This window comes from Clarias gariepinus, chromosome 4, assembly GCF_024256425.1.
Source record: "Clarias gariepinus isolate MV-2021 ecotype Netherlands chromosome 4, CGAR_prim_01v2, whole genome shotgun sequence".
Lineage (NCBI taxonomy): Eukaryota > Metazoa > Chordata > Actinopteri > Siluriformes > Clariidae > Clarias > Clarias gariepinus.
Genome location: NC_071103.1, coordinates 9,173,193 through 9,191,311, shown reverse-complemented (window position 1 = coordinate 9,191,311; position 18,119 = coordinate 9,173,193). Strand labels below are relative to the sequence as shown.

Here is an 18,119-nt window from a genome sequence, read left to right as displayed (position 1 = left end):
TGTGGATAATACACAGAGGTGCACAATTGCTGAATCTGCAGCCAGCAGACATTGGCCATCAGCTTAGACATGAAGGGTGTGCCCTGGTCTGTCAGTATCTCCTTCGGCAGACCCACATGGCTAAAAAGTAGCACTAGTTCCTTGGCTATGTTTCGTGAAGTTGATTTTCACAGTGGGACTGCCTCGGGGTAGGGTGGACATAATTGACAATAACCAGGATGTGCTTATGCTCTTTTGATGACTTTGGGTGTGGGCAGACGAGATCCATCCCCATGTGCTCAACGCTGATGATGGGAAGCGGGATTGGGGGGCGGCGAGCGGCTTTCATGGAGCAGTTGAGCAGCACTGGCAAAAAGTCCTCACTTTGGCCTCTAATCTTAGCCAGTGAAACCTGTCTCAGATTTTTCCCTTTGTGTTTTTTTCTCCAAGATGTCCGCTGAATGTGTGTGAGTGGGCGAGGTGCATGACGGTGCTACCTTCCAGATCCCGTAGTTCTCCTCTTGGCTTGGTGCGGTAGTACAGGGAGGGCAAAATAAGCTCTTTGAACCACCCTGGTGAAAAGTGGGACTAAAATGTTGCTTCAAGTTCCATGGAGGCCCCACATCACAATTTGACACAATATGTCTTTGCATGACATACTGCATCACACCTTCAGATATCTTGTAAAGTCAATGCCTTTGGGAGTTAAAGCTATTTGAATGGGACAAAGGGTACCTACACAATATTACGCAGGAGGTTTTAACATTGTGGCTAATCAGGATAATTTAGGAAACTAATCTAAGCCTAGTCCAACAAAGCAAGTTCAAAGTTTAAGAATCCCTTCCATCTTTACTAATACTGTAGAAGCTTATGTGTTGCCATGAGTTTTATCTATTCTTTAAATGTAAATATTAAATCAAAAGTTCAAGAAGGTTGGACAAAATCTTTTTTTTTTTAACAATTATTTCACTAAAGCAATTTAATTCAAAAAGTTGAAGCTCGAAGATGAACTTTTACCAGTGTCTGCATGTTATTTATGCTTTTATTACATTTATTATTGCCTTAACTGAACCTCAGGCTCTGTAGGAACTGGTGGTCCATTTAGGTCATGATGTGGAACAGTTGACAGCAATGCACTACCTCCTGGACTTTGCGCTTACAATACAACTCATGCCTCTGTACAGTATATAAACTGACTACTGAGCTTGTACTCATACACAAACAGCTGGCATCTGACAGAGCAGGTAAGAAAAAACAGTTTGTACAGATTGTATTGTTTGTTATATTTTGTAGTGTTAATGTCTACATGTTTATTCAGTTTATTACATACAGTAATACATTTGTTTAATTTTATAGATATAAAACAAAAATGATGAAGGTCTTTTTGGTTCTGGTTCTGGCTGTATTTACAGGTATGTCCATTTTCTTGCATGTAATGCTATGTAGCCTGAAAGCTGTGTAATGGTTTTATCCTGTCATGATAGTGTGGTTGGATATGCAGAGGCCAACCCTGACATATCTATATTAGCAACACATAATATTGCACCCTCCAAGACAGATAGTGCTCATTGCACTAACTGAAATAATTTGGTTCTTTCACCAGGTTGCCAAGCCAACTTGTTCTATGCTGATGAGCCCAAACCACAGTTGGAGCAACTGACTGATGCTTTCTGGGACTATGTGGCCAAGGCAACACACACTGCTGAGGACACACTAAAAACAATTAGAGAGTCTCAACTTGGACAGGAAGTCAAGTAAGATTAAAATAAATGTGTTTACTCTCTTGATTGTGTCTTAAGTTATCTTTTTTTATGAGTATATTTCTCCTTTTCTACAGTGCTAGAATTACAGATGGTGCTAATGTGGCCAGTCAGTATGCTGTCACTCTTCAGAACAAAATGAACCCTCTAACCCAGGAGATCATGGCCAAAATCACCAAGGAGGCTGAAGTTCTGAAGGAGCGTCTTGAGCAAGATCTGTCCACTGTAAAAGACAAACTGGATCCCTATGCTGAGGACCTAAAGACCCAAATTCATCAGAGAGTGGAGGAGCTAAGAGAAGCTGTTGCTCCCTACGCTGAGTCATTTGACTCTGATGCTCTAAAAGCCACTGTGCTGCAGAAGACCCTTGAGCTCAGGGGAAGTGTTGTGGAGAAAGTTAATGAACTGCAGTCCAAGCTAGAGCCCTACACTGAAGAGCTCAAACAGAAAGTAGATCAGCACCTGCAGGAATTCCAGAAGACCGTGGCTCCTCTAACTGAAGATCTTCACGCCAAGGTTGCTGAGAGAGCCGCTTTGGTTCAACAGGGTCTGGCTCCCTTTGCTGAGGACCTGAGAGAGAAACTCGACCCCTTCGCCCAAAACCTGGAGGACCAGCTCACTTCTCTTTATGAGTCCTACGTCAAGATCAACTAAATAGTGCAAACACCTATTTTCACTCACTGCAATGTTTTTCCACTGCTATTCTGTTTATCTCACCCCAAAATATAGCAAATAAAATAGGCTGTGTTAACTTGCTAAAGAACAAAGTAATTTATCCTGTGACAGAAAAATGGGAACATTTAATTTCAAAATGTATAATGCTGTTTTAATGTATTAATATTGTTTGTGAGCATTTTTCAATTACATTACATGTCTCAAGAAACAATATATTTCCATTTCTTGTCTTTAACTTATAATCATCATTTGCCAAATAGAATGTGTAAAATAATTATGGTGTGCTTTGACTGCGGAAAAAAAATGAAAAGCAAATGCCCAGATATTAGTCGTTTTATTAAAATGTTTCCATCGTTATTATCATTCCAGACAAGCAATCCACATAGCAGCTTATGACTACAGTCAAAACAATAGGTAACCTGGCCTTAATAACTGTTAGTAGCCTGCTCTCACCTCCTCTGCCATGTATTATTATTACAGTAATTTTCAGGTTATATGCTACAGAGCATATGGTGTTGATGTTCTTGTGAGAAATGGCAAAACAGAAAAAATAACCTCTCTAACCTACAGTTCTCACATTGATTGCTCTGTGGTGGAGCTGGCCAACAACATGCTCCTAGCAGTAGGACATTTCAATGTTTCTTTGCCAGCCTGATTTATGCAAGTGTGATTGGCACCGTCCGCTCTGGCATATGTGTCTAAGCAAATCTGCTCTGCTTCTATGGCTGCTCTTCAGAAATGGCACCAAAAAGCCTTCACTGAAAAAAATGATACTTTGGATCAACTTTTAAAAAATTGCTTCGATTTGTTACAAGCAATTTTTTTACTTTCTCTCAAATCAAATGTTATAATATTATTTAAGGTTTAATTTTGATTAAATATAAATATATTTCTAAGTTCCCCCAAAGCAAAAGAAATTCATCCATCCAAATCAGAAACAAAAGTTATTACAATGCCTTAGGCCAGTAAAACTTATTTTTCTACTTTCTAACAACTTAATTATATCACTTTAGAAAAACCTGAAATGAAACATTATATTTAAGTTAAGTGTTTACCTTAAAAGAAACAAATTACATTCATGTAGTATAATGTATCATAACTTTGATACCTCAAACTTTGATGCCTCACTAATGAACAACGCCAGCCACAATGCAAACATTTGTATGCATATGTATATCAGCTATTTTGTTTTTAAACGCTTGGAAATTTTTTTTATTAACTATCATTAGTTTTACTGGATTTTATATACCAGTAAAAGCGCAGCAATGTCGTTTAATTGGTTGGCATAGACGACCACCACCACCGAAACGGCGCGAGCTGCTCTGCGTAGTCTGTGACGTCATCGCGCACAAAACGTCCCACTTCATTGGCTGGCTCCAACCAATTAAATGTTCATTGGTGAGGCATCGACCAATAAAATGACTTCATTTCCACCCCAGCCCCGCCCCCGCGTTTACAAGTGCACAAGTCAGTTTTGCTACAGGAATGTCGCAAAATGAGTAGCAAAAGTCAGAGCGCCGGGATTTGAGGTTGTACTGCCAGATCTGAGAGGTTGTGAGCGCCGACTTGTGGTTGTACACCGAAACTGAAGTAAAGCGCAAAGATAAATGTGTAGTACACAATTGTGCCTGTTAATCTGCAACTTCGAATTCAAAACACAGGTGTGCAAATCGATAGATGCAGCTTTTCACATCAGAGCTGTGAGTACAAATTTCAACTTACAAATACAAATATTCATTTTACAAGTTCTCACATTCGAATTTGCAAGCTCTCGGGTTTTGCTACTGTTTTACCTTCATATGTCCCCACCAATATCTTTCGACCATTGAAATGTCCCCACCAATAATTTAATCCACGTAAAAAAAATCGTGCTGTCAACATTAACCTAAACACACAGAAAGGGATAGATCACGTTCTGTCCGTGAGTCCTCCCGCCCCCAAAACACATATGAACATTTTGATTGGCTGTGCCTTTCCCTGCTATCATGTGAGAGGCTATGGCTGCGTGGACTTTTTTTTTTTCCCGTGCAGAAAGATGTGTTGGGTGATGTACATGTGAGGATGGCGGCAGCAAAAAAAAAAAAAAAAAAAAAGCTGGACATAAGGAGCTTTTTTTCAAAGAAAAGTGTAAGTCACTTCATGTTCGCTAGTGAATCTATCAAAGTCCATCAAAGTAACGACAACAGTTAACGTTAATGCTAGTGGGTTTGACGCACATTCATTATAGCAGGGCAGGCTATAGTCTGTGAACACGGACTTAACACTAACAGCAGATTAAACAGCTAACTGTAAAGGTATAAATATGATCCCTGTCAGTTCTCCTAATCTAATGATGACTATTTGTCAGAAATCAGTCTTGTGGAAGAAATTGATGTGCTACATACTAATATTGCCATGGCTAGAATATTGTTGACAGTTCACCAATAGACAATCCACTTATAATATTCACAATATAGCACAAATATTTTTAAAAACGCATTCACTGACTTGGCAAACATTAATGATATGATTCGAGATTTGCACATTAAGACTTAGAAAAAGTGAAATGAAATGATTGCTGTTTAAATGGCATGTGTTTATCCTGTTTTGTCAGGTGACAGAAACTAAACACCTGTAATCTACTTTTATATATACTGATGTTTGGAGTGGAGTCATAGGTCCCCACCAATGTCCAGAGCAAATCTACGCCCTTGCCGCCAGCAGAACGTGATTCAGTCCGCGATAATACTACGTCATGAGGTCACGTGACACGGCAAACCTTTGGTTTGAAGGAGAAATGTCTGTTAAGTGTAAGTGAACGAATTACATTTAAGTTTAAACAGGGGCTGCGATGTTTGCTTTTAAGCAACGTAAAAATATCAGTTTCGTATAGGAAATAAAAAAAATCTATCAGATCAATGTATAAACATACTTTGTATCAATGACACATTGGAGTTGGAGAGATCACATGATTAAAAATCATAAAATCAAGCAAAGTAAAATAGTTTTATGTTTTGCAACACTAGGTGGTTGGAATGTGGGTCTTTTTTTTCATAAAGCCGACTTTATGCTGACGCACAGCAACAATTGCTTCCCTAATATCCTTCCATCAATTCATTTAGGAACTTCTGTAATCCAACTAGGGACCGTGGAGGCTTATGTCTTTCTTGGTATTGTGTTAACAAACACCTAAATTCTCCATACAAGCAAACTGCCAAAGCCTCTGCTGTTATAGAGGTCTGCACACCTTCTGATGATCAATTAATCAAGATTTGACAATTTGCGGTACCTAATTGCAACGTACCTTCCTAAATCCTTTAAAAGCAGTAAAGGGGTACTTAGTATTGCCTGCAAGTTTTTTCTTTTTGGCTTTATTTTTGTTAAAAATAAATAATTGGCTTATAATAAATATATTTGGCAGCACAGTGGCATGCACACATAGTGGTTAGCACTGTCGTCTTGAAAGTCCTGGGTGCGGGTTTATTTATGCCTCAAGGTCTGTGTGCGTGAAGTCCGCATGTCCTCCCCATGCTTGGTAGGTTTCCTCCCACAGTCCAAAGACATGCAGATTAGTCTATTTCACGTTTTTAAACTAGTGTATGAATGTTGAACGGAGGCCATAAAAATAGGGGAAAAAATCCAATGGACCTCTTCGGTCCAAAGTTGGATGGATGGATATTTGCCTAAGACCTGCTATAATCACATGGTTTTTATTATGTTTTTAAATAAAAACAACACAGAAATCAAGTGGGTGGGATCTGTTGCCCAGATATGTACTTAAATACAGTAAAGAAGTAAATGTACTTAGTTACCTTTCACCTCTGCTTCAGGATATCTTATTCTTCCAGCTACAATAGGTAACTAACATATTCATACCATTGAATATAGGTTGTGCAGGTGCATTCTAAATTTATTTTAATATATATGTTAGTTTTTTACATTTATTATTTTGCAGTAGTAAGATATATGAAAATTTAAATATACATGTGCATATGCCGTTTTACCATCCTTGAAGAGGTCATTATATTTGTCTTTGTTTGTTACTTTCTTGTTTCTCATTTTTCAGGACTAATTCAGTAATGACTTGATCTGTCCTGTTGAGAAATAAACTGAGTCCCATATAAATTCAAATGTGACAACAATGGTGCCATCTGCTGTTCTCAATCGGGCAGCACCAAAGCTGTTAATGGCACTGAATAGCTTGATAGTCAGAAGACGCAGAACACATACTGTATAGTGTATATCATACTTAAAATTAAGTATTATTCCCTGAATTATATACAAATATGTATTAAATGAATTGTTTATTAACTAAATGGAAATAAACAGGCAGAATCTTATAGTCAGGACAAACTGCATAAAATCATGACTACGTTTTTTGGTATGTCTGTGTTTGCTAGATACGCACGTCATAACCTGCTGATCGCCTGGGAATTCAACACAAACAATCTCTAATTTACCCAGAATGGGGGAAAAAACAAACAGTATCATCATTCTGTGGGTGGAAACAAATTCTTCATAACCGAGGTCAGAAGAAAATGGGCAGAGTGGTTTAAGATGCCAGGAAGGATGAACTCATATAATCTTCCTTTACTTTTGCGATGAGGAGAAAAGCTTACACAATATATGGAATCTTGAGGTGGATGGGCTACAAACACAAAGAGACCACATTGGGTTCCACTCCTGCAAGCCAAAAAATAAAAATTAAGCTTTCATAAGCACAGACTTAAACTACCGTAGACTCTTTTCCTGAATCTTTGTTCATATTCTTCTTCTTTTTTTTTTTTTTTTTGGGCTGCTCCCATTAGGAGTTGCAACAGTGGACCATTTGTCTCCAACTAACTTCCGTCTTCAGCAGTCTTTGTTTATAAATTGTGATAAGTTATGATCATGGAGCAATACACATGGTCAGCAACAACACATAAATACCTGTGGCATTCAAGTGATGACTGATCTGTATTAATAGGCTAAACATGTGCCAAGAAAACATTCCCACAATTACACATCATTAGACCACATTCACCAGCCAGAACTGTTGACACAAGCCAGGTTGGGTCCATGGATTTATAATGTGGTGCCAAATTATGACCCTAGGCTCTGTGTACCTCAACAGAAATCATCAAGAATCATCAAAACAAGCTACATTTCTCCAGTCAGGAACTGTCCGGATTTGGTCAACCCGAAAGGAGTGAACACAGCATGGTCATCCGCTCACAAAACCCATCCAAGGTTCAACATAATTGGACTGAGCGGTTATCAGAGGTACTATAGTCTGTCAGTTTTCATTTGTCTGGCCTTTCTCTGCTGATTTCTTCACTGTACCATTCTGAGTAAATTCTAGAGCCTATTATTTATGAAAATCCCAGGAGATCAGTAATTATTGAAATACTCAAACAGGCTGGGTGTGGGTTTGGGAGTCTGGGCTGAAACTGTTACACATCTGTTAAAGATCTAAATGAAACAAACATCTACAGCTTTAAACAATGCAATTTGTATACAAGTGGATTAAAGATGCAGTGTAAACTATTTGAAACCCAACAAATTAATGAAACTTGTTAGCTTTGTGAGAACAAAGTTCATGGGTCCAGCTGTCACGTAGAAGTAGACCAACTGAACCTTTATAGTTATCATAACCTGTCATGCCAAAACCGGCATTTGAGTTAAGTGTAATGAATTAAGATTTATGTTAAATAAGGTAAGATAAAAACACGAGGCACTTTAGCTTTATTTTGATTACAGATAAACACCAATTTAATCCAAATAAAAAAAAAAATGAGTAAATTTTATTTTTAAACTCAGGGAAACAGAAACATAAAAGAATGAACCTTTATCCATGTCTGCATGTTATCTGTCTTTTATTAGGCTATGACAGTCAGACATTTATCTATCAGAGTCTGAAGTGAACTTTAGGCCCTGTGATAACTGATGGACCATTTAGGAAGTTATGATGTGGACTAGTGTTGACAGCAATGCACTACCTCCTGGACTTTGGGTTTTCAATACAACACACACCTCTCTACAGTATATATACTGATTACTGTGACAGCCTCACAGTCACAGCTGGCATCGGACAGAGCGGAGATAACAGTAAGAAAAAGCTTGTTGTTTAGTATTGTTATGTAGGTATATTAATTGTATTGTTACTAACTAAATTAATTCAAGTTAACAATTATAAATTAACATCCATTCTAAATAAATAAATACATATAATGCAATTTTTTATAGACTTAAACCAAAAACCATGAAGGTGTTCGTAGTGCTGGTTCTGGCTGTGTTCACAGGTATGTACATATCCTGCATTTAAATTTCTGCAGCCCGAAACCATATTGTTCATGACCTACAAGGATATATAGTAATATTTAAACCAACTGGAATTGTTTGACTAGGTTGCCAAGCCAACCTGTTCTATGCTGATGAGCCCAAACCACAGCTGGAGCAGTTGACTGATGCTTTCTGGGACTATGTCGCCAAGGCAACACATACCGCTGAGGATGCTCTAAAAATGATTAAAGAGTCTCAACTGGGACAGGAAGTCAAGTAAGGTTAAATAAATTGTGTTTACTCTCTAGATTGTCTCAAGTTATTTTTTCTCATGTAAATATTTCTCCTTTTCACTCCACAGTACTAGAATTACAGATGGTGCTAATGTGGCCAGTCAGTATGCTGTCACTCTTCAGAACAAAATGAACCCTCTGGCCCAGGACATCATGGCCAAAATCACCAAGGAGGTTGAAGTTCTGAAGGAGCGTGTCGAGCTGGACCTGGCCACTGTAAAAGACAAACTGGATCCCTATACTGAGGACATGAAGACCCAAATTCAGCAGAGAGTGGAGGATCTGAGAGCAGCTGTTGCTCCCTACGCTGAGTCCTTTGACTCTGAAGCTCTAAAAGCCACTGTGCTGCAGAAGACTGAGGAGCTCAGGGGAAGTGTTGAGGAGAAAGTGAAGGGGCTGCAGTCCAAACTAGAGCCCTACACTGAAGAGCTCAAACAGAAAGTAGAACAGCACCTGCAGGAATTCCAGAAGACCGTGGTTTCTCTGGAGGATCTTCAGGACAGGGTTGCTGAGAAAGCCGCTTTGGTTCAGGAGGGTCTGGCTCCCTATGCTGAGGACCTGAGAGAGAAACTTGACCCCTACGCCCAAAACCTGAAGGACCAGCTCACCTCTCTTTATGAGGCCTACTTCAAGACCAACTAAATATCACAAAACTAACTTGCCCTCCAAATGACTAATATATGCAAAAAATTCATAAATGCACTAGACAATTCCAATATTTTCACAGTCATTGTAATAGGCTAATTAAACATATTTATTTGACAAAAAACTTTGTTATCCTATTCCAGGCCCAATGTTACTAATGTCTTCAATTCATATAAAATAAAGAACAAGTTGAAAACACTGTTATTCATCATGACTTTTGCACACAATATTACTAGCACTATGATATTTCTTTATTATTACAATTACTATATACTAGTCAAATTACTGAAAACCCTTACCTGGTCAACCAAAAGTGTAAGTATTAAGCAAAGGAAATCTAATCTATAGGTTTAGATAAAGGTATGTATACAACCTTATAAATATAATATGCACTATTCCAGCTTCCTGGGGATGTGTCCTGTTCTAAGCTGGTGTACAACGAAATTAGCTAAAATGATCCAGAGTGTCATTTTAAACTAAAGAACCTGTAAATGTTGGCAAGGTTCTATTTTATTCCAATGGAAAGTTTAATAGAGTGACCACTAGATAGAGCCATATAGTGGGCTGAAGACTGAACTAAAAAAGAGACGTTCACAGGGTTTATTACATACTTCTATGTATGTAGTCTTAACCTGAAAAAAGGCAACAAATCAATTAATAAAGTCCAAAACAATAATTTTGAGAGATGGACTTAAGCATTGTCAAATGTACAGTAACATGCAAACAGATCTGGGGAATTTGAAGGCCAGATCAACAGCTCTTTGTCTTGTTCCTCAAACCATTCATGAATAAGTTTTGCAGTGTGGCAGGGAGTGTTATCCTACGAAACGAGCCATTGCTATTCATTTATTGAATACCACTAGCATTAAGGGCTGTATTTGGTCTACAGCAATATTTAGGTAGGTGTTACGTGTCAAAGTAACCAGCAAAAGATTGCTCATCACACTGCCTGCATGCTGGCGTCATCTCTTTCCCAGATAAGCAATGAACATGTCCAATACATTGGACCTGCAATACATTGGGGTTTCTGACAACTTCTATCATAGCCAACTAACAATTGTTCTGCAATCTGTGCTAAGTTATTAGAGTTATTCTGTAAGATCAGATCAGACTAGCAAGCTTTCACTCCCTACACACATCAGTAAGGGTTGGGCACCCAAGATCCTTTTCCTGGTTCATAAGTTGATCTTTCTTGGAACACTTTTTGTTGGTACTAACCACCCTTAACTGGAAACACACAAGATCTTCTATTTCAAAGATCTCCTGACCCAGCTTTGCAAATGGTTTAGCAAAACCCTGGTTAAAAAAAATGTCACTCCCACTTTTATTATATCTAGTGAAGCCTTCAACTACAAAGAACAACAGAACTGAATCTCCTTTGATAAAATCTAACAAATCTTCTACCCTGCATGTCACCATTTCAAGCATGTATGAAATATTTCATATTTATATTCTTTAGTTGCACATGTGGAATCCCTGGTATGCTTAGATGTCCTTTGTCAAAATGTTCATGTCCTGCAATTATTTTGTTTATTTGAATCCAGGGTTCTTAATTTGTTGAAAAATCCATCAGTCTCTATCAATCTCCTGATTGGCACAAAAGAAACGTTTAACCTGTCTCTCACTCCTCCTACTAATCAATCAGGGTGTTATGCAGCAGTCTAAAAAAGATGCAATCAGCTGCCTTTATGTGCCTTGGAGATAGAAGGCTATAGGCTATTACCTGTTGGTAAGTTCTGACCTTGAAAATTAGGGAGAAATAAAAAGTAACTGAACAGCACTGTCACCTTGCACTTCCAAGGTCCGGTTCGATTCCCCCCTCTGGACCCCTAGAGTTTGCATGTTCTTCCCCTGCTTAGTGGGTTTCCTCTTGGTACTCTGGTGACCTCCCACAGTCCAAAGTCATTCATGTTAGACTAATTGGCGTTCCTAAATTGCCCGTATGTGTGTGTATATGTGCCCTGAGATGGATTGGCACCCCGTCTAGGGTGCTCCACACCCCACTGAGACCCTGTATACAGGATAAAGTGGTATAGACATTAAATAAATAAAAAAATTATTTATATTTTTAAAATTAAGAAAAGTCATCATTAAATCGTTAAATATTCTGGAACGTCTGGTGGTTTTTCTCAGTTGCTTTAAAAACATTTGAATTATCCTTAACATTTCCAAAACAGTAAAAACACATAATTCTACTTAGACAGAACTATACATGCACTCCAGAATGGGAATTCACAGTGCAGTTTTTCTACACCTCCTAACATTCCTCTCTGTCAGGCCACAGATTCTTAGTCACATCACAACAGATACCTTCCACTGAAATGCACCACTGAAAGAATAATTTTTGGATGTCTTATCTACTATTGTGATGCCCTCAGATGCTGCACCTACTGTATGATAGCCAGCTATTTTAGGGGATACTAATTGATCACTAGTTGATCTAAAAGTTTTAACATTTTTATCAGTGAAAGTTGAGATTCCTCGGAGAGCAGTTAATCATGCCTGGATTTCGTACATAATCATTTGCATGAACATGACAAAGCACTTGCAGTTTTTTTTTTCAACAGGATAGAACATGATGTAGAGGCTGTACAAGTTATTTTAAAGTTTTTAAGTATTTGTTGTTGTTTTTTTTGTTATGATCTGAGAAATTTTAAAAAAAAGTAAGTAAGAAAAGTACCTTTTGTCCAAAAAGTCTCCATACATACTGCAGGAGAATTTAATGTTTTTTAGAAAAATGATTGATAATTGCCATTGCTTTGTAAACACACACACATAAGTCGTCTCTTGCACCCGTGATGAGCTCATGGTGTTATGCATTTAAAATCTGGGCTTTTTCCTTGTACACTGTTTTGCTTTTTTTTTTTTAATGCATTGTCAATGCATGTACGAATCCTTTATATATACACTGTATATAAACCAGTGCTCTAGATGCGGTGATATAAAAATATGTGATAAGATTTAGTTAAGATCAGGATCTCAACCACTATCAGAGCAGTCGTAAACACAAATACACTAAACAGCTGCCGTACGCTGCATGTCAGGAGTTGTCCCCACAGGTCTGTTTTGTGTACCTGCCTTTCCCCTTTTCTGTGCCAAGAGCCGCTTACACGCCCACCACCCCCACACATTAAGCAGCCCTACCTGTCAAATAGGTAAGGCATCACAGTTGACAATAACATCATAATCAAATTGTCTGTAAATTAGGCAAAACAACCAGAAGCACATGTCCCAACACAGAAGGGAAAATACTGACAAGATCACTGATTTTGAAAAACACATCACACATACACAGGTTTTTTTTACACTGTTCCATTCAGCAGTCATTATTGTATAATGGTAAAGTGATTTTATGCGTGAAAGACCTAGTGTCCAGATGCTAGTTCCAGATTACCTATTATGTAAAAACAATACAGGTTTATAACATGTATACAGTGGTGTAGTGGTTAGGGTTGACATCGCATATCTCCAGTGTTGAGTGTCCTGCCTTGTGTGTGTGTTTGTGTGTAGTCTGCATGTTTTGCTCATGCCTGATGGGTTTTCTCAGAATACACCAGTTTCCTCACAGTCCAAAGACATGCAGAGTAGGCTAATTGGCACTCCAGTTGTTGCCCGTAGTGTGTGAGTGAATGTGTGCGGTTGTGTATCCTGGCCTGTCCTGGGTGAATCCCACCTAGGTAATCATTAAATCTTAGCTTTAAGATGGCAACTTTAAGTTTGCAATTTTATAAAATACCTTGAAACTGGTGCAATAAAAGTACAATTGCTGTTACTGTTCTTGCCACTCTACCATGAATAACAAGGCCATAACAATGATTACAGATATACTGTATCTCCGAGAGATACCTCTACTCCTTCTGGAAAGTACACCACGTTTCAAATTATTATGCAAATTAAATGTAAGTGTTTTTAGATCCTTAGATCACTGAAATGAATCTTAGACACCTGTGATAATTATTTTGCCAGATGAGCCCAATTAAAGGAAAAGAAGGTTGTTCCACATTATTAAGCAGGCCACAGGTTTCAAGCAATATAGGAAAGAAAAAGGATCTCTCTGATGCAGAAAAGCATCAAATAATGCAATGCCTTGGACAAGGTATGAAAACATTAGATATATCACGGAAATTTAAGCATGATCATCGTACTGTGAAGACATTTGTGGCTGATTCAGAGCACAGACGAGTTTGTGCAGATGAAGGCAGAATGAGGAAGGTTTCTGCCAGACAAATTCATCGGATTAGGAGAGCAGCTGAAAAAATGGCATTACAAAGCAGCTAACAGGTATTTGAAGCTGCTGGTGCCTCTGGAGACCCCCCAAACCTCAAGGTGTAGAATCCTTCAGAGGCGTGCAGTTGTGCATAAACCTACTATTCGGCCACCCCTGACCAATGCTCACAAGCAAAAACGGCTGCAGTGGGCCCAGACATACACGTAGACTAATTTTCAACCAGTCTTGTTTACTGATGAGTATTGTGCAACACTGGATGGTCCAGATGGATGGAGTAGTGGATGGTTGGTGGATGTCCCAACAAGCCTGCAACATCAACAAGGAGATGGTGGAGTCATGTTTTGGGCCGGAATTATGGGGAGAGAGCTGGTAGGCCCCTTTCGGGTCGCTGAAATTGTTAAAATGACCTCCGAAAAGTATATAAAGTTTTTGACTGACCACTTTTGTCCATGGTTCAAATAGAAGAATCGTGCCTTCCGTAACAAAATCATCTTCATGCACGACAATGCACCATCTCATGCTGCGAAGAATACCTTTGTGTCATTGGCTGCTATTGGAATAAAAGATGAGAAACTCATGGTGTGGCCACCATCCTCCCCTGACCTCAACCCCATTGAGAACCTTAGGAGCATCCTTAAGCAAATGATCTATGAGGGTGGGAGGCGGTTCGCATCAAAACAGCAGCTCTGGGAGGCTATTCTGACATCCTGCAAAGAAATTCAAGCCGAAACTGTCCAAAAACTCACAAGATCAATGGATGCAAGAATTGTAAAGGTGATATCAAAGAAGGAGTCCTATGTTAAGATGTAACAGCCTCTGTTGGGATTGCTTTTGATTTCTGTAAATATGACCTCCTAATGCTGCAAATTCAACAAAAGCCCATTTTCAAATTGTTTTAACTCTGTTGTGCATAATAATTTTGAACAGTGCGTTTTTTTTAATTAATTAATTTATTTTTTTATAAATATTGTTATCATTAGGTTTGTTAAATAAAATTCGAATTATAACCTAATGGTTGATGACTCGAAAATTATACTGACTGTCATTTGCACGAAAATCAGAGAAAGATATAATTTGCTTAATAATTTGGAGCATGGTGTAATTCTCAGCTGCTGCCGGGAAGATGACTGCTAAGATTCAGATGTCTGTTCTTGCTAACGCAAAACAGCTGAGAGCCCTTTGACCTGATTTGCTTTGCTGATGTGAAAACAGTGTATTATGCAGAAGAAAACAAAGAAGAAAGTACCCACATCTGTTGCAACTAGGTGCTGAATCATAGCCAACCAAATAGGAGTAAAACACAACAGAAGCTGGGGTTACAAGAGTTCATACAGGCTCCTAAAGATTTTTTTTTTTTACATACTGTGTTTTAGTTCACACTTTATTGTTTCATTTAGTTTGGATATTTAGCATAATTTGCATCATATAGCATAATAGCATAATTCTTTCACAATATACAGTATATCACAGATAAACATACTGTTGAGATCAATATGTTACCAAATGACAAGAACTGACTATGTGCAGCTTTTTCAAATTTTGTTATTGTGTTGCATGAAAAATTCCCTCTTTAGCAATTCAACTTTTTTAAGTTCAAGTCTGTTAGGCTGACCTCATCAGCTACAATGAGTGTTCGGTGGGTGCATAAACCAAGGCAAGACTTTGACTGGTCAAAGACGAATAAACAAAGCAAAATGAACGATCACTCAACATTAACTGCCCTTCTTATTAAATTAACATTAAATTCTTCCAACTGGGATTTCCTTAAACACATTTTTCTTTATTTTGATCATAAACCATATATATTTAGATAACAGTGGTCATTTAGAATGTTGAATAATAACTAGGGAAAGTTGCTCAGTGTTAAGGAGAACTCACCATCACCAAGTTGCCACTGTTGAGCCCTTGAGCAAGGCTTTTAACCCTCAACTGCTCTGGTGTATAATTACTGTAGATAAGAATGTAAGTCACTCTGGATAAGGTTGTCTTTTAAATGCCGTAAATGCAAACAAACAAACCTTCTTGTGACTATGATACAAGCCCTGGACAGTCTGACAGTTATGGAAAATATAAGAAATTTGTTTTTGCTCCTAACCTGTGCAACCTAAGATTTAAAACTTTCGTCTGTAGCTAACCAACCATGCGTCCAATGGTCAAGCGTTTGGTTTGGTCTTTATGCAAACCTAATACTCAGTATCAAAATTGAATGCTAAAACACAAACTTACAACATGCTATAACTGTAACAACATACACAACATGACCCTAGTGTGAGTAAGCTTTCAAATACAATACATTCGTTTTCTATACAATTTATCCTGTGTAGAGTTGTAGGTGCCTGGAGACATTTGGCAGACCCCTCTTATCCAGAGTACCTTTCAGGGATCAAGGGGTCAAACTCCCCACACTCAGAGGTCTATAAAATAGCAACTTTGGCCTAGGGCCCAACAGGAGCAACTTGGAGGTAGTAGGGTTTAAACCAGGGACCTACTAGACTTTAGTTTAACACCTTAACCACAGAGCTAACTCTGCCCTCTGGGATATGGTGGGTACACCCAGGATCGGTGCAAAATCATCCCAGGACACTGATTTCAGTTGTAATTCTTATAGCACTTTCAGGATTTTCCCTTCAGAAATCCTTGCTTATCTTTATTGTTGACATTTCAGGTTTATCTCTTACACCCACATTTGGTGAAGTAACTTGTACTTTCAGGCGTTGATCATAGAGTTTCTGCAACAAGGCTCACTGTCTATCTGTCTGTTTGTCTGTCACACCTAGAGATTTTCCCTTCTAGCCATCTGGAGTACTCAAATCATAATGAGAGATTCACCACACTTTCTCCTTACATGTATACTACAGTACATGCTATAATATACTGTATTGTACTTAAAGGTAAAAAGACCAGCTAGAAAAGAATTCAATCATTTTTATGCTTTCCATGAAGTGTATAGACTCAAAGTCACTGTATTGACTCTTGTCTCTAGATGTGGAAAATTTAACCCTTCGATCCATTTAACCTCTTTATTGTGTCACAGACATTTCTGGCATGCATGCAAGTGGCTTTTCTTATGGTCATTGCTATCAGGATACTATTATACCTGAATGGCTGGCACCCACTGTATGTATCCCTCACCAAGGAGTAGGTAATTCAAGTCCAGTCCATTTGGCCTTCAAATACTTTTTACCAGTTCTGCGATGTTGGCAAATTTTGGTTTACTTTATGGTCATAGACTATATGGAGGACACAAAGCTGAGCAGCTCACTGTCCTTGCAAGGTCAGCTTCACAGAGAGAGAAAGGTATCTGTGCATCTGCTAGAGCTGTACAATCATGGCACAGTTGGAAAGCATGCAGTGCCATTACCAACTACTATTTACTTTTTCTACTGTAACACTGCTGTTGTTCAACCACAGTTCAATCTCATTATAAAGACTTAAGGAACTAGGCCACAGAATTTTGATCGTAGATTTCCAAAGCGAGATGCACAGCAAGCATTTGGTTTCCGCTGTTACATATCATGTCACCCTAGCAGCTTCCTTCCTTCCTGAACAAAGCCGTGTCCCAAATGAATAGAGAGATTTGGCAGGCTAAGAAAAGTTGCCTTTGCCTATTAAATTGATGCTTTCATGTGTACACAGCAGATACATCTGAATGAAAAAGCAGATACATCAGTAGCGGAAATCTCAATATCAACTGTTTAAATAAGATTATTGCATGTTTTAGACACCTGCTTTAAAATGTAGAAAGTAATGAAAATCAGGAATGACCATGGAGTTAGAAAGTGATCACAAACTTTTGAGCGGTAGTGTAGAACCATCTGAGGAACGCAATGCGCGGTTCTAAGTGTCCTATGAGCTAGATTTATTTGCCTATTCCTAAAACCAAAATTTTTGTTCATCGACTGCTAGACAGCAGTAAGTCAGTTTTTACACTTGAGGTGGGTGGGGCTGTGTTTCTCAGAGAACCAAAGCGCTGTGGAAATCATCTTTCTGGAATTACTATAACTTATAACAACTAAATCATAAGAGCCATCCATCCCATAACTCTAAGAACCTTACCTGGTTAATGCGTTGAAGAAATGTATACAATGTCTTGAATAAGTATTTGCTTCCGTGCTGATTTTTTTTGTCACACTTAAATGATTTAGATAATCAAATTAATTTTAATATTACACAAAGATAACCCAAGCAAATACAAAATAATGATTTTATTCAAAGTTGTCCAAAACAGCCAACAGAAAGGTATATAAAAGAAACTATTTTAAAACAGGAAATACGTTTTAATGGCACTGTAGAGAGTAG

General features: G+C 38.3%; 2 protein-coding genes across 2 annotated transcripts; both read left to right on the top strand.

Annotated features, from left to right (window-relative positions):
* Positions 1-1,198: 1,198 nt before the first annotated feature.
* Positions 1,199-2,625, top strand: LOC128519723 (apolipoprotein A-I-like). Its single transcript, XM_053493548.1, has 4 exons — positions 1,199-1,223; positions 1,336-1,391; positions 1,583-1,733; positions 1,817-2,625. The coding sequence occupies exons 2-4, from the start codon at positions 1,349-1,351 to the stop codon at positions 2,391-2,393; spliced, it is 771 nt and encodes a 256-aa protein (XP_053349523.1). The 5' UTR covers positions 1,199-1,223; positions 1,336-1,348; the 3' UTR covers positions 2,394-2,625.
* Positions 2,626-8,428: 5,803 nt separating this feature from the next.
* Positions 8,429-9,790, top strand: LOC128520365 (apolipoprotein Eb-like). The gene is made up of 4 exons (XM_053494565.1): positions 8,429-8,480; positions 8,619-8,674; positions 8,780-8,930; positions 9,016-9,790. Exons 2-4 carry the CDS (start codon positions 8,635-8,637, stop codon positions 9,587-9,589), a joined length of 765 nt encoding a protein of 254 aa, XP_053350540.1. The 5' UTR covers positions 8,429-8,480; positions 8,619-8,634; the 3' UTR covers positions 9,590-9,790.
* The last annotated feature ends 8,329 nt before the right edge of the window (positions 9,791-18,119 follow it).